At 48.1% G+C, this 25142-nt stretch overlaps 1 protein-coding gene across 5 annotated transcripts in view; it reads right to left on the bottom strand.

The window, feature by feature from the left end:
- SFMBT2 (Scm like with four mbt domains 2) overlaps positions 1-24732 on the bottom strand; it is a 216808-nt gene extending 192076 nt beyond the window's left edge. For 3 of the 5 annotated variants that reach the window (XM_072749597.1, XM_072749602.1, XM_072749601.1), the window contains exons 1-2: positions 24096-24229; positions 1339-1490 (exon numbers count right to left, since the gene is read on the bottom strand). In XM_072749597.1, coding sequence (XP_072605698.1) covers positions 1339-1438 — 100 coding nt within the window. In that variant the 5' untranslated portion in view covers positions 1439-1490; positions 24096-24229. Of the gene's footprint in view, positions 1-1338; positions 1491-20401; positions 20685-24095; positions 24230-24575 lie in introns of those variants that run through there. The other 2 variants (XM_072749599.1, XM_072749600.1) reach the window with 2 other exon arrangements.
- Between the last annotated feature and the right edge of the window lie 410 nt (positions 24733-25142).

Genomic DNA, 25142 nt, shown 5'->3' with positions numbered 1-25142 from the left:
AAAAGTTGGAAAAGTAACCTCGCGCAGCAAATGGAAGATAGGCTTTTTTTTTTTAAAGCACTTAAAAACATAGAATTGGGGTGAACCTTCAGCCTATGGGGCTGAGTTTCCTTGCAAGAGAATCTCCATACTTCCCCAAGCAGACAATGACTCGACTCTGCTTCTAGAAGTTTCCTCATTCCGGTTCACGTACGGAAAAAGTCCCCAGGGGCTGGGTGGAGAAAACCAGGATGATTCTGAAGCAGAGACTAACATCATGGAACATATTTAGACAATAATTGCAGGGCTTTCCAGACTTTTTTTGCAGCTAAAGATATAATTTGAGATACTTAATGCAGGAAATTGAATGCTATGAAGCCATCTGTATTGCTGCCACTGACGGCACTCATCAGAATATGAAGACGATTATCGTGACTTCTCTGGACAAACAATCTCCCACTGAGTTAAGGATCAACCTGTTTTACGTGAATTCACCATAGCAAATGTTCATGATCCAGACAGCTAAGCTGTCCCTATTTAATTTGCTGTTATGCAAATAGAGCAATTCTTTTTTTTTTAAAGAAAGTATCTTTTTAAAACAGACTTTAGTGTATTTAGAAAAAGATATATGTACAAATTTGTTGATTAAATATTAAAATTCAATCAAAAGCTTGTTAGGTTTTAGATTCCTTAAAGGGAGGAAAAACTTGACCACATATTCACATGACCTAACTTTCTTTCCCATTAGGCACCTCTCGGAAAGACGGGCTCCAGGTTCTGGAGAGGAGAGAAGGAGGTGGCATCCGTGCTTGGGCAGGTCCCGCTCTCTCTCCTGTCCCTCTCGGGCACATGGGAGACGAGTCTGATTTTCCCACCTCCCTTGCAGCGGTGCAGACACGAGACTGGTTCTGGTCAAGAGGTTCTGAGCAAGTCACAGCTGTGTCTTCTGAGCCAGAGCATGACACTGCTGACTCGGGACACTCCAGCTCTGCTCATTCCAAAACAAAAAGCACTGCGCGCACATGGTGTAAAAGGACTCAGTAGAAAGAACACCAGCTTACTCACCTGAACTAGCACGAGTGACACATATACGTTTATCGTGTGAACCGCTGAGATTCTCCAGTGACCTGCTACTTCATCATAACCCACCCCTCTCCGTCTAGTACAGGAAACACTGATTTTTGAGCCAAACTTGGCGCAACTTTCAAGCTGCTAGAGGCTTAGGAATAGGACAGCAAATCCCAGGAACAGGCAGCGTGGGAGATCTAGAAATGTCTGCCCCATTGTTGCCTGAATATGTTCGGGAAGATGGCCAGTCACTACATCAAAACGTCAGAGATCCAGAAAGCAAAGTCCCACCTGAATCGAGACCTCCATTCCCGCTTGCTGAGCTCTGCTGTTTCTCCAAGGGTGAAGAGGAAGGGTCCTGCATGCTAGAAACTGATAAACTGCTCTCCATGCCTGGTGAGTAAGGATCCTCTTCTCTTAGTGCATCCTGCAGGAAGAATTACCTAAGGGCAACCAACAAAGAAAAAAAATCAGAGCACTTTGATTTTGTTTAACCTCCCCCCTGCCCCAATAACAGCATCCTCTCCAAGCTGCTACCTGCATTCTGACATGCAGGATGCAGCATCATGTTGATAACAGAAAATGCCCACCGCAGGTAAGACGTCTTGCATGTCCCAAGCAACGTGTTACCAGACCCAAAGTACCAACATTTGCCAGAGCACTTTTTGACCAACTAGACTTTTCCTATAATAGGTTGGCTGTTCCTCACTTACATTCTGATACGACAGGTGGAGAAACAGGTAAAATTACAGGCGCTTCTCACAGAACCTGCAATTTAGCTCATTTACGTTCCAGCCACGCCACTCCCCAGGGTCGGCCATGGACGGCTCGGGTAGCCAGACACGGCCGTGCAGGGCTTTTAAATCTTTCACTCATTCAGGGCCTGCTCTTATTACATGCGTAGATGAGAAGTTTAAATCAGTAAAAGTGCAAGGAGGGATGAAAAAAAGGACAGTGCCTCCACACCTAAATATATTTTGTGACTCAGATACAATAGAATACCTTTCAAGAATATCACTCTGTTTTCGGCCACCGCGCACACACGCGCACATGTGCACACCGCTTCGAGTGCTTCCCGGGAAAACGATTCTGCGGCCCAGTCAAAATTAAAGGTTCATAAAAGGATGTTAGTCATCTGTGCCATGGCAGCAAAAAGGCAGAAAACTCTCAGAGGAGGAGACGGGAAAGGTACCAGGTACGCAGCACGGAAACTTAATCCAGCACGTATTTATTATCCACCTGTTCATATAAAATACTATGCCTGTCCCCACTGGGCAGGGGCCGGGGGTAGGATATGAAGCCATTTCTCAATCAAAATACAAAGAAAGAAAATAACTATTTTAGAATAGGAACCATGGAAATGTGTCTGGATTGGTTCTTCCCTCCACAACCTCCGCATCCCGCTAGCACGAAGGTAAGGACCATGACCTCTGCATCCCGCTAGGATGAGGGGAAGGACCATGACCTCCGCATCCCGCTAGCATGAAAGTACCACGACCTCTGCATCCCACTAGCACGAAGGTAAGGACCACGACCTCTGAATCTCGTTAGCATGAAGGTAAGTACATAAATAAGCAAATGAAACAACAAATTATAAGGTGGACGTTAAACAACTGGGAGATTGTCTTTACACATTCCACAGTCTCTGAGCACAGGTGCTTACCATATTTTCTGAAGCAAAAATGAGGGTGTATGGTCTGAGGAGCAGGAGTCAGGACCAGTGATAACAATTTAAATCAGGGCTGTCCCAGAAAATATGAAAGCCCTGGTTAAAAGGCTAAAATGGTTTCTTTTGGTTTGTTTAAAAATCGCATCGAGGACAGGTAAACACCACCTGCCCACTGGAGGGGAGTCTTAACCCCACCTTCCAGCAGAGTCTAAGAGAGACAGTGCAAGAAAATAGGGTGCACCCAGAAACAACTTAAACCTAAATAGAAACTGGGTGTGTTTTTCTTTAGTTTGTTGTTGTTGTTGTTGTTGCTGTTTTTTAATGAAGCATTAAGGAGCCCGTTTAACAGACGGGTTCCAGGATGATTCAGAATGGAGGGCATTGGCAACCCCAGCACTTCCACATTGAGGCTGGCTAATTTTACCCCACCAACATCGGTTTGCAAAAATAACCCACGTGATGATAGGCACAACCCAAAGAGCCCTCCTTTCCAACTCATTACAACACAGACGCTCGAATTTGTGGGGAGCCGTGGTTCTAGAGATCTCCTCCCCACGGGGCTGCCCGCAGCAGGCCGGACGATAGAGGGACAGGCCGCCAGGGCCCCACACAAGCTCCCGTGCCCCACGCCTGGATTTCACGGCGGGCGGCTGTCTCCAGAGCCGCTGGCAGAGAGGGGCCACCGCCGATGCGATCTGCAGAGAATCCACCTGTTGACAAGCCAGTGTGGCCGTCCCACCTGACGCCCCACGGCCAACAAGTGCCCACTGCCAGAACACGCGCGGGGAGCATGCAAGGTAACACACACACACCCGCCGCAACGACGGAAGGGTGGGCACAAGCAGATCACTTGATCACCCAGACTGGGACACAATGCCTAGCGACCCCAGGGGGCAGCCAGAGCAGGAGGCGGCACATGCTAGAGAACACAGACGTCCCCTGGAGTCTAACAGGGAGACCACAATGGCTGCGAGGGCAGAAGGACAAGCCCTGAAGGAGCCAGTTAGGAGGTAGGACACTCGGAGCACACAGTGTGGCCCAGGCCACCCGCACAAAGGGCATCCCCACTGACTCCTTACAAGCTGCTCAACGACAAGCAGCAATAGATGGAAAGCAGAGGCCAGCAACGTGCAGGAGCTATGAGCGCACACAGGGTAGTCGGGCCAGACCTGGGAAGGTGCTAGCAAAGCCCCAAGGGCTAGAGGACGGTTTGCCAAAGTGAGCACCCCCACCCTGCATTCCACTCTGCAGGCAGGAGCAGACACCGCAGAACGGGGTGCACACGACCCAGGAGCCCCCCGGTGTTAACAAAGCGTGATCTCTTCACAGCTTAGAGGCAGGTTTCTAGAATAAATCACTTTCCAGGGGATGCCTGGGTGGCTCAGCAGTTGAACATCTGCCTTCAGCTCAGGTCATGATCCTGGAGTCCCGAGATTGAGTCCTGCATCGGGCTCCCTGCACAGAGCCTGCTTCTCCCTCTGGCTGTAGGAGGACAGAGCTTCCCTCTATCTCTGCCCACCCCCCCCCTCTGGGTCTCTAATGAATAAATAAAATCTTTTAAAAATAAATAATTTCAATTTAAAAGTCACATTGGCTGCCGTACTGGAGCACAGCTCACCCACTGCACAGATAAGCTACAGTTTACTGTATCTGAACTTAGAGCAGGTCCTGAATAGCCATAAATTCTCAGCCCTCTTAAAAGTTTTAATTTAACAACAGTAAGCTAATTAAAAGAGAATACAGAAAATGAACAAGGGGTAGTGGAAGGGGAGGTGGGCGGGGGGATGGGGTGACTGGGTGACAGGCACTGATGGGGGCATTTGATGGGATGAGCACTGGATGTTATACTATATGTTGGCAAATGGAACTCCAATAAAAAAATACAAAAAATTAAAAATTAAAAAAATAAAAGAGGACACAGGAATTTTAAAACCTAAAAAATTTCAAAAAGAGACTCAAAGCTGCTCCATAATATTCCACAAATATTTCACAGCAAATGTTCTAATGCAGCAGGTTTTTATAGCACATGCCACATTTTTGTATCAATACAGTTTCAATGAAGAAACAATCTAATAAGCTAAATATGTGCATCACACTAAAATTATTTCCTGTTTTCATTCACCTATAAGTTCAGGAAAATCATTCCAGCTCAAGAATGTAATCAGGCATCAACTTTTTCTAGGAACAAAAAGAAATGTCCATGATTGTAACTATTAAGAAATCAGTCAAGTATCGATGGCTTATAGGACACTTATTAAAGGGGGAAAAGTTTGCTCACATTTTTACGATGTCTTGGGGATCCAGGTCTATGCATTTGCCCCTGGCCAGACACTATAAAAAGGTAATCAAGGGTTATAAAGTAACACAGCAATTTAAATACACCAAATCAATCATTTTAAATAGAACTCAAGGGTAACATTATAAATATCAAAAAGAAAGCCACCTCAATGAGTGGCAGGGTTAAACCTTACTCTCTTCAGTAAGGACAAATGACAAGGCTTTGTTTACCCAGAGGACTGCAAAATGTATTTATTTTGGCGAAAGACACAGCACGTTTGCACTTTCCAACAATGCTTTCTTTCTTCCTTCCCATGAAAGGTATACACCTCTATAGAAATCCAGGAAAATAAAATGATAAAGGAACACATTAAAATCACTTGTCATTCTAACACCCCGGGATAATCATTTTTATTTGGATAGCATCTCCTCCTGACAGCTTCTCTGTGGGGTTTGAGCTCATCTAGAATGGAGAATTTTAATTCGTGTTTCATTCACCATTACCCAGAAAGCATTTGCCCCACCATCATTCAAATTCTTTGAAAACACGACTTGGAATGGCTGGATGATTTTTGTTATAATATGAGTAAGGTGGTTTCTTTACCACTGCCCTCTTACTGACCATTACGCTGTTTTTTCTTTTTCCCCATCATCAATGGTCCTCGGCCATACATCCCAGCGCATCTGTGATGCTCCCTTCACATGGAATCCCAGGAGTGACATGAGGGGCCAAATGCAGGAACAGATCTAAGCCTCACAATCCACGCTGCTCAAATGCTCTCCGCCTCCCTTGGAGCCTGCCTGGCAGTGAGGACAGTACTTATCTGAATCCAACCTCCTCCAGGGCATCATCCGTGCTTCCTTTCCCCTTTTACAATTCTACATTCAAAAAACAGCATCCTGTCATCATAACATGCTTTCCTCATGGGATAACCCTGCTCAGGGGCGCCTGGGTGGCTCAATGGTTGAGCATCTGCCTTCGGCTCAGGGTGTGATCCCGGGGTCCCAGAATCGAGTCCCACATCAGGCTCCCTGCAGGGAGCCTGCTTCTCCCCCTGCCTGTGTCTCTGCCTCTCTCTGTGTGTCTCTCATGAATAAATAAATAAAATCTTTCAAAAATAAGAAGATAACGCTGCTCATATCCTTTCCACATTTTCTCTCTGTTAGTATTTCATTTAATTTTTAAGAGTGCTCCATATTCTACATCACAAAACCATTGCAAATATCTTTCCCAACTTGCCTTTTAGTGACTCCTTTTTGCAGACTAATTCTTTTTTTTTTTTTTTGCAGACTAATTCTTTTTCTTAACTCAGTCAAATTTATCCATTCACTTGATTTTTTCTTAAAAATTGTATTTTCTTTTTTTTTTTTTCCTTTTTTATTCTATGGAGGGAGGCGTAGAGGGAAAGAATCTTAAGCAGGCTCCACATCCAGCACAGAGCCTGATGCAGGGCTCTACCTCATGACACTGAGATCATGACCTGAGCTGAAATCAAGAGTCGGAGGCTTAACCTACTGAGTCACCCAGGCGCCCCTAAAACTTGTATTTTCAAAAAGTACTCCCCCCACCCCTGAGGCACCAGAAGCCTAACTTCTCTGGGATTTCAAGGCTTACACTTAACTTTTTAACACAGGGGGAATTTGCTCAACGTTTGCTCAAATATTCTTTGAGGTGCAGCCCCGGGCTGATCCCCTCAACAGGTAATAATCCACTTGTATCCCATTGAGTTTCCACATTCTGTGTTTATCATATATTAAATTCTTACACAAACAAGGCTACGTTTTGGTGTACTAAACCTTCCTTGAATTATGAGAAAATTCAGAGAAATAGAAGTATGACTAGTGTCCATATATTACCCCGTAGCCATTAAATTTGGAGTTATTTAGGGTCGGTTTATAAAGGGACAACCATGGTTTTGCACGGCCTGAAATGCAGTGTCCTATGACTTTATCATCACAAGGCATTTGACCGTGAATGGAATACTGTATATCTGAAAGGCTCACGGGTAGAAATTACTATGCATCAGAGACTGTTCACTGTCCCTCCTCTGCCCCCAACATCCGCTCTCCCCATCGTTTATAGGGAGGAAGAAACCATCCAGGACTGGGATGTGGTCATGCCAGTGGAAGTGTACAGAGTGAGTGTGTTCAACTACAAGTGGAAGGGGAAGGGCATGCCCTTGCCCTTCACCCTCAGGGCCACCTGGGGTCACACAGATGCAAGCCTCCCAGAGAAGCAAAGCAAAACCGAAAGGGAGCTTGATCTGCTGTCCGCTCCTGCCACCACGTCACAGGGAAGTAAGCTTCATCTCATCTGTATCACTCCCACTTAGGGCCCAAACCCCACCAAACACACCCTCCAAGGACTGTGCTCCCTTTCCATGAGCCTGTGGTTATGATGCTTAGATCGCTCCTGGGGACCTCAGGATGTGCGCTAAGCTTTTATGCAAACACTAATGTAAAATGCCCTCTTTGGTTTCAAAAAACAAAAAGGTCCTAGTTCACATTAATTCTGACCATGCTACTTAGAGCCCAAGGAGGCTGAGGTCCCAAGGGAAATGACAGCAAGGCCGCCTCCACTGTGGCTGGGTGAGCCTAATGGGCTGAACCTGTGATCAAAGGCGTCCTCGTTACCTATAAGGCCATCTGCTGCTTCAGTGATTCTCAAAGCTGAAGGCACAACAGAATCACCTGGAGGGCTTGTCACAACCCAGATGGCTAGACCACCCCGCCCCCGGCACCCATCCCCAGAGTTTCTGATCCACAGATCGGGAGAACTGCCCAGTCATTTGTATTTGGGACAAGTTTCCAGGTGCTGCCAATGCTGCTGGTCCAAGCACTACACTCTGCAAACCCCTGCTTATGAAAAGATTTTTGTCTGGGTTGTTGAGATAGATAAAGTAGTTCTTCATCAAGAGATGCTGAACATAGGTGTACCGAAAAAAATTTAATATTTCTGCAAAGTCATTTACATGTGGAAAGGGGAAGGTTGGTTCTTCCAGAAATAGCGCTGCATTAAACAGTGTTGCATGATAAGTAGCGTTCCTTATAGAATGCCAGTTATCTCAACTCCATTTTACAAAGTCAAGCTTTGCTATACCATCTGCCTAAGTCAGGCCAGCCTGTTCTCCATAAAAGTTCAGGAAGAGTTACAGTTTTTATCAAGATTGCACCATGTTGATTCTTCGTGGGGGAGCCGCTCTCTTAGAGGACAAATTATTTTTTTTTCCAGGTTTCTTTTCTCAAATACCAAGAGGAAAACGGATTGTACAATCCCTAAGGACTCCTCCCACGGTGTCCCCCTCATTGCTAGGAATGCCCTTCCTCAAATCCCTTGGCTGACTGTGCTGGTGTCCGTCTCCACACCTCTGGTGATAATTCACTTACGAACTTTCCATTCTGTCATGGGGTGAGGTGCTAGCACTCAGCTGGCTCTCCCTCCCTCGCTCCGGCCCTTCCCCTCCTAACAGATGTGACCCCCAGCAGCTCTACGAAGGTGTCTCAGCTGACCCCATAGCATGCAAGAACTGCTTCCCCTTCCTCCCACAAGTCTGCCCTGGAGCCAGTAATGCTCTTCTTCTTTCCAAGTCCTTCATTTTGACACAGTTATCACCCATTCAAATGCCATTTTTCCACTTACTGCCTAAAGTCTCCTGTGGATCAATTGAAATATACACGCATGTTGTTAGCTTTCACCTCAAGAACTTTCCATCAGGGCCCCTGATGGGCTCCCATCCAGACTAACTGCCTTCTCTATGCCTGGCTGGGGGACCCCATCCTGAGACCCCACCGCTCTCTCCTTTGTAACACATCCCCTCTTCTGGGTCCCACGTCTTCCCCTTTCTCGCTTTTCTCTCTTTGGATGATGCATGTTCCCCACGGCATTCCTAAGAAAAGATGTAGGTGGAAAATATGAGGCCTTGTATGGTTGAAAATGTCCTTACTTACCCTCATGTTTGAAACCAATAGTTTAGGAGGGTAAAGAAATTCCAAGCTGGGAAAAAGATCCTCTCTGAGAGTTTCGAGGGCTTCCCCCCATCATCTGGCAGCAGCCCAGTGTCCGGGGCCTCTGGGCTGAAATTCATAATAATGAGCTGTCTACCGGAGATCCGCTTGTGGCTTCAGAGCACACTGACTTCTTTCAAGTCTGAAATTCGAATTCTTGGGCTAGGATATTTTCTTGAATTACTGCTAATTTCCTCCTCTTTGTTTTCTGTTCCTTCGCTCAAATACTCACACGAATGTTGGACCTCCTCAATCTCCTTAATTTTCCCTTGTATCTTCTGTTGCTTCATTTTTCTTTTTAAATCTATGACATAGGATGTGTCATCAGCTTCTGCCTCCAGCTCTTCTCCGGAGCCTTACAATGTAATTTCACAAAGCTCTTTTTAAATTCTCCTAAGACTCCCTTTCCACCCCATCCTGTTCTCGTTACCTGGATGCAAAGTCTTCTATTACATCCCTGAGGTGATTCACGATCTTCTTTTGAAAATTTCTCTTCTTGTCTCCTTCATAAGAGAAGTTGTTTTTCTCTCTTTGTTGGCTTTGGTCTCTACTTTTTGTGTTAGGTACTGACCTCAGAAGCGTGGTGACGCTTTGTGGTTTCTCCTAAGAGTGGGGACCTGAGGGAATGGCTGGCGTCTCTGAGCACAGGTGAGGCTGCCAATCCCGGGACCTGTCTGGAGGTCTGCTGGGTCATTCTAAGACGAAACCCCAGCATGAGTGTCTTTACATCTTTTCTCTCAGCTTGGTCATCATAAGGATTCCGCTATATTCCAAATGGGCAGGAGCAACATGCCTACTGTCACTGACTTTTTCAGAATAGAACACCTCAAACACACACCATCCCTTTCTTGCCTGAGATGAGGCACATGTGGGCTTTAAGAAAGATCTCCCTCTTAAATCCAAAGCAACAGAGGTATCCAGCTCCAGCTTCAGATTTCTAGTTATGAGAGTCAATAAATTCTCTGCCTTCCTTCCTTCCTTACCCCACTACTGCCTAACATACCACTTTTTCATCTTGATTTCATTTTATGAGACATGATAAATGTTACACTCTGACTGTGCAGAGACAATTATCCAAACTCAGGTGAAAACACGAAGCTTTTTTATTGTGGTCAGGAGGCTGCCTCCAAAGGCTTGCAACTCACAAGGGCTCACTTTAGTGAACTGCATTATATTGGCGATAAAAGAAATGTCACATTTCTTTTAAAGCTACCAGTTACCCAGACTTTTCAAAGAGACCTGCCTTAAAGTAGTTCGAGAAAGGTGCAATGTAACTAATTAACATACTCATAATTTCACGCTTGCTACTCCGAAACGGGAGGAGGTTTCCACAGTTGTTCATTGCTTCACATGACTCAGAAAAGAGAACCTTTTCCAGATAGAAAATAAAATGTGAAAGTCTAAACTCAAAGCTTATGGAATTCCAGACATGCTCTAGCTGCCCATGGATATCCAGAGTGTCTAGATCGCAAAGAAAACGGCCCCATTTCATACTCCGGGAATCTCAAAATGAGCACAGGACACCTACCCTGAGCTCAGACCTTTCAAAATATTTCAAACAAAGTATTTCAAATAAAGCGGGAAAATATCAGAGGATTTTGAAGGATGCGCAACGCAATTTTTGTCCCAGAACTGATCTCTGAAAATCACTGCTTCCAACCTTTGAAAGAAGCAACATGCAAATAACAGCCCAGGATCATGAGAGTATCTACAAGAACCACAGGTGTAAATGGCTTTGAAAAAGAAAAGCCATGTGAAGTGCCAGGTGCTATTATGGAGGACACCTTCCTTCTATATTTATACCCACCCTGTCACCCAGATCACCCTGCTAATAACACCTGACTGCGCCCATCTCCTCCTCTTAACAGCCAACACTCAGCCTTTCGAAGAAGAGACAGGTCCTGCCTGATTCCATCATCAAATGAGATGAACTGATTCTTGGGGGCAGCAGCTTCATGGAATTCTGCTACCAGCCATATGCTCAGAGCTTGATTTACCTTGACTAGGACAGCAATTTACTCGCCATTTTTCAACCAGGCTTCATTGGTTTTCACTCTAAATAGATTGAAATCTGACACAAATTGCTGCCCCAGCCTAAGAAATGCTAATTTTTTTTACAATCAGATTCATACCTCCGTCCCGGGAAATAAGATACATGGCGGATGATGGGTACTCCAGGAGTAAACACCAGGGTTGGCGTCAGCCTTCCGTCCCCACAAGAACATGCCGTGTCTTCTAATTCACGGTTTTAACTCTCACCTCTTAACCTCCCAATCAAACAGCACGTATTACTCCAGAGTGGAAGGTGAACGAAATCAGCGCTTCCCAACAGGCAGGTGCAACATGAGAAAAACTGCAGCCTCCCTAGCTACCAACAGGCAAAGCACACAAGCTGTGCACCATCTCAGAAGTTCACGTACGCACTATTTACCTACAAATTACTTGGGTACCGTTAACTACTTACTTGCTCTAAAGAAGGATGGGGCTTGAAATACCCAACAGAATCTACTATGCAATTGGTCTTTGTGTCAAAGTGGGGATAAATGGTTTCTTGCACCAGAAATTTGCTTCCAAGCCATAAAGGTAAAAAAAAAAAAATACCATCCTTACATGAGCATAGAACTGATATTAGATACTTGACACAGAAGAGCCTAGAGGGGCCTTACCGTAATAAAGCATGAGTTTTAAATTTAGCACAGACTTTGTCCCGCTCAGTACGGACATCTTAAACAAAGCCAGGTGTTTCCCTGTCACCTACAAAGACTGGAATGAATGAGAACATCCATCCAAGTCTCTAACAAAGCTAAAGCATCCCCATACCTTACAGGAGCTTCGTCTATCACATGATACACCTCTGTGTGTAAGTCAGTGAACTACTACAGTACATATGGTCGATCACGAGAACTCAAAAAGCAAAGGATTCTTACAAGGGATCCTCTGTAAGCTAGATGTGCATAGATAATGTCTAATAATCAGTGCCTAACTTTCTGAGGGGGTTTTATGTATCGATCACTTCAAGCAGCACAGATGCACAGCGAGGATGCTTGAGAGACACCACACACTTCAAAATGTCTAAAGCGGCATCTCCTGGAAGCCAGCCTGGAGAGCTTTGCAAACTCCGTGGGGATTCATAAACCAACTAAAGAGCATTTCAGGTGTTTACTTAAAGCCATACAAATAACCATAAAATTGGGCATAAATCAAATTTTATAAATCGTATCATTTAAATGCATGAAGGAAGTTTACTTCAGCAGAGTCCAACTGCATATCGTTATGCAAAGTCAGTAACAACACCCTGATTTACCCTGGTTAGTACAGAACATGGGGAGTGTGATGAACCCTGCAGGAGTAGCAGATCTGGGCTTTACACTGCAATGTAACTATCACCGACCAGAATGTACTCTTGGCCTTCTAACCACTACACTGCTCTCTGCAAAACACAGGAACTACACTGTTCTCCTCTGCAAAACACAGAGACTACTCCTAAAAAGCCTAGCCTCCCTAGGCACACATTTCAGGGAATCTCAGTTTTCACCGACCTTCCTTGTTAAAACTAAAAAGCATATACGGAAGGAAAGAGTAATACAGCATCCCCTCCAATGGAATAAGAGACTTAGAAAAGGAAATTGTATCATCCATAGTCTGAGCTGGATCCCCAAAACCTTTCATAACAACAGGTGGGCCAGGACCTAAATGCCCAGCAGGATACTCCAAGGCTTAATCTGATAAACTACATTAAGGCACTGACATTCTTAGCTGGAGAGGGATGAAAGGTGTCCTGCATTTTGCAGCTAGCTAGGAAGCATAAAGCCTATTTATGTTAAAGTTTTAAAGACAATGAATGACAAGGGCCAAGAGGAGGCTCCCAGGGCCCTCTGCTACTCCATGTGGAGCCATCCTGCCTCCTCCACGTGTAGAACCATGACTGCTGCGTCGGATTCCAGAGCTAGCTAATTTTCCCTGCTAGATAACACACTAGGCTATGTCACCTCTCCTTACCTGACTTCAGTGGAGCACATTTGGCAGGGGTTACATGCACCAGGACATTGAGGCCTTGGAGGATCTCAGAAACTGTCAGCTTCAATACCAAACATTACCCGCAGCATTCTGTTTGATTAGGACACTGATGTTAATGCTTCTTGCAAAATTATGGGCCTGGCTATGGCCTCCTCCCAGGGTCCCACTCAGCTAGGAAAGCCCAGTCCTTGGAAATGCCTGAATAAAACACTGACTCCTAAAGAATCTCACCTGCCACCAGATAACCACCTGAAAAAAATCACTCCCACCCCAACCCCACTCCCCCAAAACACCCCAAAACACAAAAAAAATCCAAAAAGTTGGGAAGTAAGCCTCTCAAACACACTTCTTTTACACACTCGGACTTTAAAAGCCTCCGCGTAACTAGGCCACATGGGAAGTGAAGGCTGAGATCTGCAAGTAATACAAACAAAGACAAAACATGTAGGATGAAGACATGTTCAGCGGCCAGAATCAGGCTGTCCCGTCAGTGTCCATCATGGCAAACTATGCTGAGCAAAAATGAGCAAAAAAAAAAAGGATCCAACCTCCAGCCTTCAACACATAGCCAGGGCTGGAGTAGTGACTTCACATGTGCTGTTCATCCATTTACAAATACAACATCATAACTACGAAAGAGTAAGTATGATTAAAGAGGAAGAAGTCTAGCTCACTGAGTCAGTATCAACAGGGATATTAATGCCTAAGCCAAGAAGGCTTCCCGGAAGAGTACATGTTTGCCCTCTGGACTTCCTGTCACGTTAATGGCTTCTGTCCTGCTCACACTGTGCAGGTCAACAACCTCCGAACATTCTTCATCTTCCTCCCCAGGAACCTCCATTCTAAGGCTCCTCTCTCCCACTTCTCCCCCCTTCAAAAGGCAAAGCCAGTGTCTTCCGAGTGGGAATAAATGCAAACATGATAACGATCCCACTGAAATGCTGGCAGGTTGCTTTGCCTCCCATCCTCCTTGACTTTCTCTGTCTGTAGCTCCACGCATTGTGTGGAACAGAATTTCTGCAAGCTCTCCATAGTGCTGGAGAAGCAATGCATCTCTTTCAACAGGAGTATCAACTGGAAGCCCGTTTGGAACAATCTCTTAGGGATCCCTGATCTTTTTCATTAAAGATGTCTGACCTACGCCATGCACCACTCAGCATCATTTCTTTTTTAAGTTATTTATTCATGAGAGACACAGAGAGAGGCAGAGACACAGGCAGAGGGAGAAGGAGGGGAGCCCGATGCAGGACTCAATCCCAAGACCCCGGGTCACCCCCTGAGCCGAAGGCAGACGCTCAACCCCTGAACCCCCCCAGGTGTCCAGGGCATCATTTCTACCAAATGATAGATCCATCCCCTCGTCTCTTGCATGCCCAGTGAGTATTTGTCCCAAGCACATAGATAAGATGACTACAATTGTATACTCAAGATGACTACTACCAAATAGTGTTTTGTTTTTTAAATCACCCAGAAGGAAACACCTTTTCCAACATAGAGGTAGGAAGTAAAACAGCTAAAGAGCAAAAGCATCCTTTGCAACAGTGAAGTATGTCCCTTACGAAAGATTCAGGAGAGATGTTTTTTCCTCTAACGAAAGAGTGTATTTGTCACAAATCTGTAAACCTGGCTTTTACCTTTATAAAACTTGGTTTGTAAAATATATTTGTGCCTAGCAAGAATTCTGTCTTCCTTTCGCTGTAGGAAAAATCAAAAACTAGAAGCAAAGGGAGGATTAAAGGAAAGAAGACTTAGCCAAGGTCACACGTAACACACACACACACACACACACACACACACACACACAAACCCTCAGAGCCAGACCAGGGGTTCTGAATCCCCAGGACTGGTTCACACTAACCTAGACTGTAGGTTATCTACCTTTAGTGCACTTAATAAAATAACACCAAGACTCAAATTCCATAAAAATCCTGCTACTTTGATTTGGCCAAACTTGACATTTTTCCCCTGAGCTTTAAGGGAAGTGAAATTAATCTGTGCTTGTATAGTGTAAAGAAGCTTTGATGGGCAGCTTCAAGCCTGAGGTCACCCCCAGCACATGTGGGATGCACCAGCCCCTGACAAGACCAGACTGGGCACAAGAAAGACAGTGCTCAACCCGGGCCTCACACACATGGAGCCACTCTCAAGTTCTAACTTTGGTTTTCTACAGGAGAGGAAAATAATGTGATAAAGACCAAAATCTCAAGTTCAATCTGGAAGACGATGCTCATCGGTGGCCAACACGACTTAGGGGGGAACATTCTAGCTCTCCTCCCCAACTGTCGCAGGGTTCTCCAGAGTTCCACTCTCCACTTCTCACACGACTTGAGAATTTTTCAATTTACTCTCACATACCTTAGTGTGGGAAGATTTTTCAGAGAAGAGAGAAGAAAGGAATCTGATGTGTATGAAAACCAATTATCTTTTAATTAAGCTGAAATTTCAGAAATGTGACACTTTTCAAAACTGTAAAGGCCAGGATGCCTGGGTGGATCAGTGGTTGAGTATCTGCCTTTGGCTCAGCTCAGGTCATGATCACGGGGTCCTGGGATCGAGTCACGCATCAGGCCCCCCTCAGGGAGCCTGCTTCTCCCTCTGCCTATGTCTCTGCCTCTCTCTCTCTGTCTCTCATGAATAAATAAATAAAATCCTAAAAAAATACATATAATGGCCAATTCACAGGACAGGAAGCAACATTCTACCCCAACCCAGGACACTGACTATTTTCACTTCTACATTTAAAAACAGAGGTTTTGCTTCATCTAAAGGCTTTGCTCTCCTCTGACCATCGGAACTAATTGCAAACAGAAAATGCTCTAGTCTTCCTGCATTTCAAATCAAGTACAAAAAAAAAAAAAACTATTTATATGATGCTGTAATAACCTTTCTCCAAAGACTCAATCTCCTTATCAATAAGGATAATAGCACTCACCTGTGAAGATTAGATAAGCTAACACATTTAAAGTGTTAGGCTCAGTGTCTCACATGGAGTAAATAATCAGTATACAACATACAATAAGTACAGTTTCAAGACAATGTAAGACTAGGATTCAAATCCTCTCTTTCTTACTCTAACTTGCTGGCAAGTTACTCAGGCTCACCTGTAAACTGGGGTGATATTCCCATAAAACAGATGATATATAAATACAAAGCCATAAGCAAAAATACAATTTTTAACATTATCTGCAGTAAACCGCTAACTCTAAATCTTACTAATTCCACAATCCTTTCATCGTTAATCCCTGGACCTACAGATCCAAATGTCCAGTTTTTAAATGAGCACCTGTTTGAATTATATTTAAAATGAGACTTGGTGGGAACTTGCACTTGGAATTTCAGACTCTTGTATTATACCTTAATGGATGCAGTTCATACCTCAGTTTTAACTGAAATGGGAAAAAAAAATACTAAATTTAGGAGAAAGTAGATAGAGTACATCTTAATAATTTTTTAGAAGATGATTTTTTTCGGGGTGCCTGGCTGACTCAGTCGGTAGAGCGACCCTTAGTCTTGGGATCATGAGTCTGATCCCCAGGTTGAGTGTAGAGATTACTTTAAAACATTAAAAATAGTAATAATAAAAGATTATTTTGTCTCAGCCAATAAAACTTCAGGGTGAAAAAAAAACACAGTATAAAAATCTGATCCATATTCCCCTGTCCCACCAGCTCCAAAGAGGTCTTCTATTAGCCTTACTCTACAGATCTCACCGTATGTTCTCACAAGCGCTGTATCTACCGCAAATGATGTGTCATTTCTGTTTTTAAGAAAATCAGAAAGAAAAAAACAGGAAAGCACAATGGATTCTTTGTTAAATCAGTGTCAAAGACATCTATCTCATCACAAGAATGGAAAGTCAAGTGAGAAAAAAAGTAAAACTTTTTGGGTTCTTTTTGTTTGTTTGTTTTTTAAGATTTTACTTATTTATTCATGAGAGACCCAGAGAGAGAGGCAGAGATATAGGCAGAGGGAGAAGCAGGCTCCCTGCGGGGAGCCCAATATAGGACTCAATCCCGGGATCCCGGGATCATGACCTGAGCCAAAGGCAGATGCTCAACCACTGAGCCTCCCAGATGCTCCCAAAATAAAACTTTTTGATTAGTGAATGTCATCTTCTGAGAACACAGGGGACCCTAACTATCAATACATGGTGAAACATAATCATTTTTAAAATTCACTAAGGGCTAACCCCTGGGGAGTGTGAAGATGGCATCTTTTCACCACAGCACCACTGAAATGACCGTGTAAAACCCATCCTTCAGAATTTTGTTCAGTAACTTTATAGGAATCGTGTAACATCCCTTATGGTACTGTAAGCTCTAAATTAAATACCTTCCCTTATTTACAAGATACAGTCCTATCTCATTTGCACGGACTTCAACACAGCCAGCACTTGTCTTAGCCAACAAAATCATTTTTCTTATGAGTTGTCCAGGCCATTTCTAGTCTTACAAAGAGAGGAAGTACAGCGGACTCCTGAATACAGGTTTGACCTCTAAGTCCACCAACACACAGGATTTTTTTTTTCTAAATACACTACTGTCAATATATTTTCTCTTCTTAGGGTTTTCTTAATAACAATTTTCTTTTATCTAGTTCATTATAAAAATACAACACATAAACAAATATAAAATATGTATTAATCAACTGTTCACGTTATCAGTAAGGCTTCTGGTCAACAATAGACTATTAGTAGTTGAACTTTTGGGGAGCCAAGTGACACAGGGATTTTGGACTGGGGGTGGGGGACTAGTTGCCCCTAACCCCTGTGTTGTTCAAGAGTCAAGTGCACTGCCTAGTGGCCCAACTTAAAGAAAGGAATGGAAAATGCAGCATCAGATCTAGTTCTTTCATTCACTCTCAGGCTCTCAGGGGGCCACAGTCACACACCCACACTGTAAATACTAGCAAATGAAGTCCAAGCACTCATGCTGTCTGTAATGGTGGGGTACAGAGGACTGTGTGGAATGGTGCCTTCTAGTCCTAGGAATTACTCCAATCAGGTTCTTCTTTATGACTTGTATTCAAAACCACAATGACCTAGTCTAGCTCATGCTGTTATCAATGTTATATGAAGGCTGGGGCCCCTGGGTGCCTCTGTCAGTTGTGCATCCAAGTCTCAGTTTTGGTTCAGGTCATGATCTCAGGGTCCTGGGATCAAGTCCCACTGAGTGAAGAGTCTAGTTGAGATTCTCTCTCCCGTTCCCTCTGCTCCTCCCACTCATGCGCTCTCTCTCTCTCTCTCTCTCTAAAATAAAGAAATAGGGCAGCCCAGGTAGCTCAGCCATTTAGCGCAGCCTTCAGCCCAGAGCCTGATCCTGGAGACCAAGGATCGAGTCCCACATTGGGCTCCCTGCATGGAGCCTGCTTCTCACTCTACCTGTGCCTCTGCCTCTCTCATTCTCTCTCTCTCTCTCTCTCTCTCTCTCTCTCATGTGTCTCTCAATAAAATCTTTTAAAAAATAAAATAAAGAAATAAATCTTTTAAAAAGAAAGTTAAAAGATTACATTCGTAGGCTACATTTGTGTGTACCTCCATCTCTTCATCTCACCTTGCCCAGGGCATGAATGAGACATGCCCTCATGTGGACCTTCTTTCCTCAGCAAAGACAGCACTTGACCCCCGCACAGTGAGCTACAACCCACCAACTGCTTTCACAAACCTCTCCTTGAGCTATGGTCACCAAGGCCAGTAGTGCTTTCACTATACTTTGCAGGCACCGGTCTGAAAGAGGCATCACTTGAGCATGCCTACAAAGATGTGTTGAATTACTGATTTCTTTCCTCCAAACAAAAGCATGAGATATCTAAGACTCAAGTTTGATGCACTCATTTTGCAGATAAGGAAGCTGAGGCTCAGGGAAATGCCCTAAGTGGTCCAAGGTCACACAGCTAGATAGAAATATCTCTGAAGTAGAACCCAGAGGCCTTCTGGTTCTGTCCTCTTCTCTGCCAAGAATCTTCCTTACCAAATCAGGTGGTTAGATCCCAGGTCACCATAATTGCACAGGTTGGTTTGTTACAACTAGTGTAATTTCCCTATTTTTTTTCCCACATTTTGTTTCCATAGGGACAATAAATTAGTACTGGGACAATGCAGACATAAGAACAATTAGGGGGGGGAAGAAAACACTAAATATGCCTTGAATCACATATCCTAATTTCATTTTGGTACAAGAACCTTTTACAAACTCTTCTTTATGACCATATACTGTTGGATGGACTCTAAAAGTTCCCAATAGTGAACACTAAAAGAGAAATGTCCAAACCTAGAACACTAGAACTAGAGGTGATTCAAAATGCTAGAGTGGACCATTTTTGTACAAATTAAGAAGAAAAAGGACGACAAGGAGGAAGAGAACTCTTTTGCTTTGATATACCAACAAAAACTTTTAGGTCTAAGCATAGGCCCTGCAGAGAGCCTATACCAATTAAACAGAACCTTCTTACCGCTCAGAGCTATGTTTCCATCACTCAGCACCTCTCAGAGGTGGCAAGTCCTTTGTGGGCACTAGCATGTGCCACCTCAGCTAGTGTTGAGATGTGATAAACATTCAATACTCCCAGGACAGCAAAGGAAGTTTTTATGATTAAAAAAAAAAAAAAAAAAAAGGTATGAATAGAGAGGCCAATCCTGAGATCACCAAGGCTCTTCTCTTTCTTCAGGAACTTATTCTGGTTGGTTGCTTTGTTTTTAAGCAAGAATCGTGAACCTAGGTATTCATATCTAGCAAGGTTTTTTAAAAAAAAAAAATTTGTCCACGATTTCTGCAAGAAAACATGAATCAATGACTCCCATCATTAGTGAAATTGAGGTCCCAGCGGGATGGCCTGTTTGAGGTTCAAGGCGCTGGAATCCTAATGGGAAATGAGAGATGGGAAACACTTCTCAGCCCTGCAAGTCTCAGCTGGCACTTCTTCAACAGCAGTTACAGCAAACAGGGTGGCTGGGTGCACTCTTCTCTAGGGTGGGGGCTGCTGGATCAATCACCCTGCCACCGGGCAGTGGTTTACACCGTCAGGGGAATGGGTCCTCTGCAGAGCAAAAGCTTGGGTCAGGGGGTGGAGGGTTCCTTGTGTGTGCACGGGTGTGCCCCTCACCCCCTCCAGGCAGGCAGCTTGGTCCCAGTGCCGAGCTAAGATAAGGATCTGAGGCAATATTTATTTATGGAAGGGAGGAAGCAGCGTGTGTGCCAATTTAATGCTTACTAGGGAGAAAGTAGCAGATCTCCTATCTGCAAGGGAGAGCCTGGGCAACAATTCCTTCTGGACACCAAGGCCTCTCCCCTCCCCCTCTGCACCCGCTCCACCTCCCTCCCCACCCCCAACCTGGCCTCCCCGGAACGCGGTGCCAAAATGTAAGCCTGCTGTCGCGTTTTCTCCGACCTGGTGAAACCTGGATCCACGGGCTTGGTGTAGACACGCCAATCGGTCCCCCAGGTCGCTCGGCCTCGGTGTGGGGGGTGGAGGGGTGAGGGAAAACTGGAGGGCAGCGGCGATGGATCCGGATTCGGGGAAGGGTCTGCCCTGGTCGAACGCGGATTCCCACCAGTGGGCTGGGATCCGCCGGGGCGGGGCGGGGCGGGGCGGGCGCTCTCCGCGGCCGGGGCTCTCGCTGCGCGCGCGGGGCTGGGAGCCCCAAACCCTGGAGCGCGCGCGCGCGGGGTCCGGGGGCGCCAGCGAGGGGGCGCGCGGGGTGGTGAGGAGTCCGCCCCGAGCATCCGCACGGCCAGCGCCTGGCGCCCTGCAATTCCCGGAATGCCACCCAACTCTGGAAACCCGAAGATCCCGAAATTTCCGAAAGCGAAACTGCAAGCGGGTCTCCAGAAGTTTGGGGACGGTCTTCTCCAGGGCTTGCCGGCGCGGCGTCCGCGCTCCCGGGCCGCGACCCCGCCGAGCCGAGCGCCCCCCCCCCGCCCCCTCCCCCCGGCAGTGGCGACCGCGGCGCTGCGCACGGCCACGGTCCGCGTCCCCCGGGCACCTCCCTCGCCGTCTTTACGCGGAAAGGGCCCCAGCCCCGGCCCCGGTTCCGGGGCGGTGGTCGGCCGGGCTCCCGCCGCGTCTCGGTCCCTCCCTCCTCCCGCTCCTTCCGACAAACTCGGGCCCCGCGAGGCTCCTGAGGAATGTTCTTTGTAATCGGTTGTATATTCGCTTCCACCGCACAGCTCGGTGCAAAATCGCGGGTTTCGGGGCGTTGGGAGTGAATTGTGCGCTTGTCAGCGGCGACGTCAGGAGGACGAGGGGAGGGGTTCCCGGCTGAAACTGCAGTTTACGAGCACAGAGCCATTTTAGGCTGGTTTCCACTGGGGCGAAGCCCACGGGAGAGCGGGCCCCCCGGGAGGGCGCGCCGGCCGCGCGCGCGCAGCGAGGGTCGGGGACGCGCCGCGCGCCCAGCCTGGGGGGCCCCCCGCGTCCCGGCCGGAGGGTCGCGCATCCCTCGGCCCCGCCGCCCAGGTGGGAGGGGGCATCGGCCGCGGGGTCTCCGATCCCAGGGTCGCGTCCCCTGCGCCCCCACCCGAGGGGCCCTGCGGCGGGCAGGCCTCTCCGACAGCGCGGCGCGCGTCTAAGGGCGGACGACGAGCCGACCCTCTGGCTCGCCCCTCCGAGCCCCCCTGTGAACGCCCAGAGACCCCGTTACTGCGCTAACTACACTGTCTTTTTCGCCCGAGGACTTAACCACGTCTCGGCGCACCTGGCCAAGGCTCCGTCACGTCCGCGGGCCCAGAGAAGGTGCCCAGGACCTGCCCTCTCCAGGGCCGGGGGACCGCGCACGGGCGCCGCACAGCCCCTGTCCCCTGGGTCCCTCCCGCGCGACCTCCGCTCGGCGGCTGCGTCCTGGCCACTGGCGACCCCTGTTGGAGATCCCCGTTCCTAGCTTAGAGAGCTCGGGTTTTGCTTGCTTCCCCTCGGACTCCCCTTACAGGCTCCGACTTTGCCCCCAAACTGCAGCCGCAGACCCTCCCGACCTCAGATGCCGGGCACCACTCGAACCCCAATGCCACCGCGCGCCCCCGCGTGCCCGCCTCGGCCAGAGGACGCCCCGCTCAGACCCAGCCTTCTCCAGCTGGACCTGCGCAAGGGACACTTTCTTCCGAGAACACTCCTCCCATCCCCCACCTTCCCCAGAGCTCAACTCCAAAAGCAACTCCTCGCTTCGACCCTGGCACACTTTGCAGCGGAGGTCGGCGCGCCCACACCTTTCTGCGCGGCCGCTTGCATCCTGCGCACGCCCCCCCATCCCCAACGCCGCACACACACAAAACCCCGTCTGCAGCCCGACTGCACCCAAAACCGTGGACAGTTAGTCCTTTTAAGAAGGAGCTCCTCACTCCGCCTACCCCGGGCTTCACCCGCACGGAATCCAGCCCGCAGAGCAGAGCGAGCTCCTCTCAAAGAAAGCCGGAATAAATCATTGCCTCTGCCCCTCATGTATTTTACACTACGTGTCAGCAGTTTGTCACGTCAAATCATGGCAGGGTCTGGTTCCAAGACGCACACACACACACAGACATTCGGGGCGTACCTCTTGGGCACCCCCCACCGCACCCTCAACCGCGCACACCGCCTTGCACGCTGATCCAAAAGGCACATGCAGCCAGCAGTGGGGTTTGCATGCCCTGGTGTGGACCCGCGGCACCCCCTTGCCCCCCTAGCAATGCACTGGACACGCAGACTCCAAACACGGAAAAAACTAGGGCAGCTCATTCTGTCTCTTTTTTCCCACTTAATTCGCTAAAACAGCTCCTGGAGCAGCCAAAGAGAGTCGAAAGGAAGGCATGGCAACTCCGGCGGGGTTTTTTCCCACCTCAAAACCTTTATTTTCAGTTTTTAGAAGCCACCTTAGCCCGCCATATTGAAACTGGTTTCTAAATACTCCTTCCCCGCAGTTGCAAGCGCTTCCAAGAAAACCCAAGTACGGATCGGGCTCTGGACGTGCGTCCGGCCACCGCGAAGCCACCACTTCCCTCCCCCCCACCCAGGGATCCCCCCCCCCCCCACCGCCCCCGCGGTCCCGGGTTGGCCTCTCCCGCCGCCCCGGGCCAAAATCAATAAATATATCTAACCAGTTCCTACAGTTGTTTTCTTTCTTTCTTTTTCTTTTCTTCTTCTTTTTTTTTTTTTTTTGGCGGATTTTTACCCACATACACATTTAAAAAAATAAACTCCCAAGCTAGATCAGATGAGCAATTTTGAAAGGAGGTCATATGAGAGTAGACAACAGGAAAGCCCCAAGTGACAGGATATTACTTTAAAGCAAAAGCAAAAAAAAAAAAAAAGAACAAAAAGATCATCCATGCCGGAGCACGCTCCGAAACTACTACTGACAATTTCATTTCAGCTGCACAGGCAAATGTTTCCAAGAGGGCGACTCCGAATGTGTAAACGATGTTTAACACCCTCGATGGCTGGTCTCCAGGGCTCACCCCGCCGGTGTGCCCCTCCCCGCCCCCAACACACACACAGACACCCCAAAAAGATGAAGAAGAAGAAGAAGAAGAAGAAGAAGAAGAAGAAGAAGAAGAAGGAGAAGAGGAGGAGGAGAAGAGGAGGAGGAGGAAGAGAAGGAGAAGAAAGAGACCCCGGGTAGGAAGAGACCGCGGAGCGCGGGGCGGCCAGGGCGGCTGCGTCTCTAACCCAAGCGCACAAATGAGGAAGGTGGGCGGCGGGAGGGGACCGCTCGCACCCGGGGAAGGAGGACACTTTGCAACTACAGACGGCCTCCCGCAAGGCCGGGCTGGTCCCAGCCGGGGGACGAGGCTGTCGGGAGGGGAACGGGAGAAGCAAGCAAAAAAAAGAAAAAAGAAAAAAAATGACAAGCCGGAGCGCAGAGCGGAGTTTGGGGCTGTGCTCCAGCGCGCCGCTGCTCTCTCCCCTCCGGCGCTTGTCTTTGGCTTCTCCCCCTCCTCAAGCCTCCCACGCCCGGGCTGGCTGCAGCTTCCCCCCTCCTTTTTCCCCGCTCGAAGCTGGAGAAAAAAAAAAAAGAAGAAGCAGCAGCTGCCCGGCGCACTCAACCTGCGGGCCGGAGGTCTGCTCGCCGGGCGGGCTGGGCGCGGGGACAGCGGCCGGCGCCGCGTCCTACCTGGTGAAGTTGGGGCTCCCCTCGGGGTGGACCCGGGCCGCGGGGCGCCGCCGGGGTGGGGTGGGGGGGCCCCGCCGGCCTCGCTCGCTCGGCCTCGCCCCGGCTCGCTGCGCCTCGCTCGCTGCCCGCCCGCCGCCTCCCCTGCGCGCCCGCTCCGGTCCTCCGACTCCCACTACAGCCTCATTCCAATATGGCATCCTCTCTGTGCGCATGCCCGGCACTCTTTTTTAAGATTATTATTTTGTGTGTGTGCAGCGAACTCCTTCAACGACCTTTTCCAGCGCTCGCGGAACGGCTCAAAGCAATGGGGCTGCGGGACGCTCGCGAGTCCCGGCTGCGCCCCGCGGTGCCGCCCCCGCGCCTGGGCGCACGCCCCCCCCCCCCCGCAACACACACACACACACACACACACACACACACACGCAGGCACATTGCACGCTCCCACTGCCCCCTCCTCCTTTCCCTCGGCTCCCTCCATACACGATCCGCACAAAGTTCCCATCACAGGCGTTTCCGCAAGCCCGTCTGCAAGGGAAATCTGGGCCAACTCCGCATCTCCCTGGACACTTTGTTTCCCGGGTTTGCAACGCCTCCGAGCACCCCGTGCACAAACTTGCGCTTTATCCGCCGCAGGCTGCTTGGGAGCGGAGAGAAAGTGCAGCCTCTCCGCCGCCTCCGCCCCGCCCACTGCGCTCTCTCCTCCCCACCCCCGCCCAGGGCACTTAAAATGGAATCTTTTCTACGGAGATTCAGACTTTTCCCGGTCCCGCAGGGAAAGGCTGGAAGGGGCCAGAGAGAGGTTTTTCGAGGAAACGTGCCCCTAGGGGGAGGAAATGAAGTTGGGGCTGCTCGGGCGAGCTTGCAGCTGCGAGCTGCGAGCTGCGCCCCCCCTCCCCCGGGCAGGGCGCAGGGAACGAGGGTCGTCACGGCGTCTCCCGGGGGTCGTGCCCGGGCCTGGGCGCCCGGAGAGGGCACCTGGCCCTCGCTGGCTATTGTAGGGCGGGAAAAGAATCCTGCCCGAGGAAAAAAAAAAAAAAAACGTGGCCT

Source organism: Vulpes vulpes, chromosome 2 (genome assembly GCF_048418805.1).
Source record: "Vulpes vulpes isolate BD-2025 chromosome 2, VulVul3, whole genome shotgun sequence".
Classification (NCBI taxonomy): Eukaryota; Metazoa; Chordata; class Mammalia; order Carnivora; family Canidae; genus Vulpes; species Vulpes vulpes.
This window is presented reverse-complemented; position numbering and strand designations above follow the sequence as displayed.